Source organism: Wasmannia auropunctata, unplaced genomic scaffold (genome assembly GCF_000956235.1).
Source record: "Wasmannia auropunctata unplaced genomic scaffold, wasmannia.A_1.0 LD336041.1, whole genome shotgun sequence".
NCBI classification, from domain to species: domain Eukaryota; kingdom Metazoa; phylum Arthropoda; class Insecta; order Hymenoptera; family Formicidae; genus Wasmannia; species Wasmannia auropunctata.
In genome coordinates, this window is record NW_012026849.1 from 46,525 (window position 1) to 47,442 (window position 918).

The following is a 918-nucleotide window of genomic DNA, read 5'->3' on the forward strand; positions in this document are numbered from 1 at the left end:
TACTTTTACAAAATATTAAGATATATTCTTTGTAAAATGCAATTATTTGCACATAATATTGGGGAAAAATATTTTTGTCTAGTTTCTATTATACCTCTAACTTCAGCCATCGGTTGCATATTATGCCTTATTATGCTGAACTATGGAAGACGATTTACCATGATAGTATGTAGTATAAACTTTTCTTTGGGATGGATCTTGATTGCAAGTAGTTATAATGTGCTACAGCTCTTCATCGGTAGAGCGCTGACAGGTGAGAAATTTGTTGAATTGTGATTAAATTCTTCTTGGTTCAAACGATCCATGCTCTAATATATTTTTTACTAATTTTGATGTGTATAAAAAAAGATTATTTGTAATTGAATAGTTTTGAAAATATAGAAATTGAGATGCAAATTCAAATTTTGATAAATGACCAATAAACAAGCAGTTAACTAATCTCGAATAAGTAAGAAATTATGTAAGTTGTATAAGTTAATAATTATAATTATAGAAAAATTATATTTTAAGAATACCTGTCAAAAAATTTCTTCTTAAATTACATTAATGTACAAATATTTTTTTTATTATTTTGAATCACACAAGATATTTTTTATTGCTTTCTGCATTCTGAAAACGATGCTGCGTATTTATTAGATGCCGGTGAGCATCAATATTTAATACGATGATGTTACTATTCTGGTTCAATCAAGAACTGCGTCGAGACCGAAAGTTTATAACGGTGTGCAGTTTGTAGAACTAGACTATGTATATAATAAATTCACACAGAAATATTAGCGAGCAAGATTTTGCTATAATCGTTCATTGGCTTTCTCTCAATTTCTAGATTATTTATATTATGTTAAAACACACGGTTGGATATATGTATATGTCGCAGCCTTTTTGTATAATCAGCCTTTTTGGATAACGCCAAGAAAT

At 28.2% G+C, this 918-nt stretch overlaps 1 protein-coding gene across 1 annotated transcript in view; it reads left to right on the top strand.

The window, feature by feature from the left end:
- The first annotated feature begins 636 nt into the window (after nucleotides 1-636).
- Nucleotides 637-918, top strand: part of LOC105451915 — a 2,421-nt gene continuing 2,139 nt past the window's right edge. Inside the window, exon 1 of the mRNA XM_011692647.1 lies at nucleotides 637-642. Within this exon, the coding sequence (XP_011690949.1) occupies nucleotides 637-642 (6 nt within the window). The remainder of the gene's footprint in view (nucleotides 643-918) is intronic.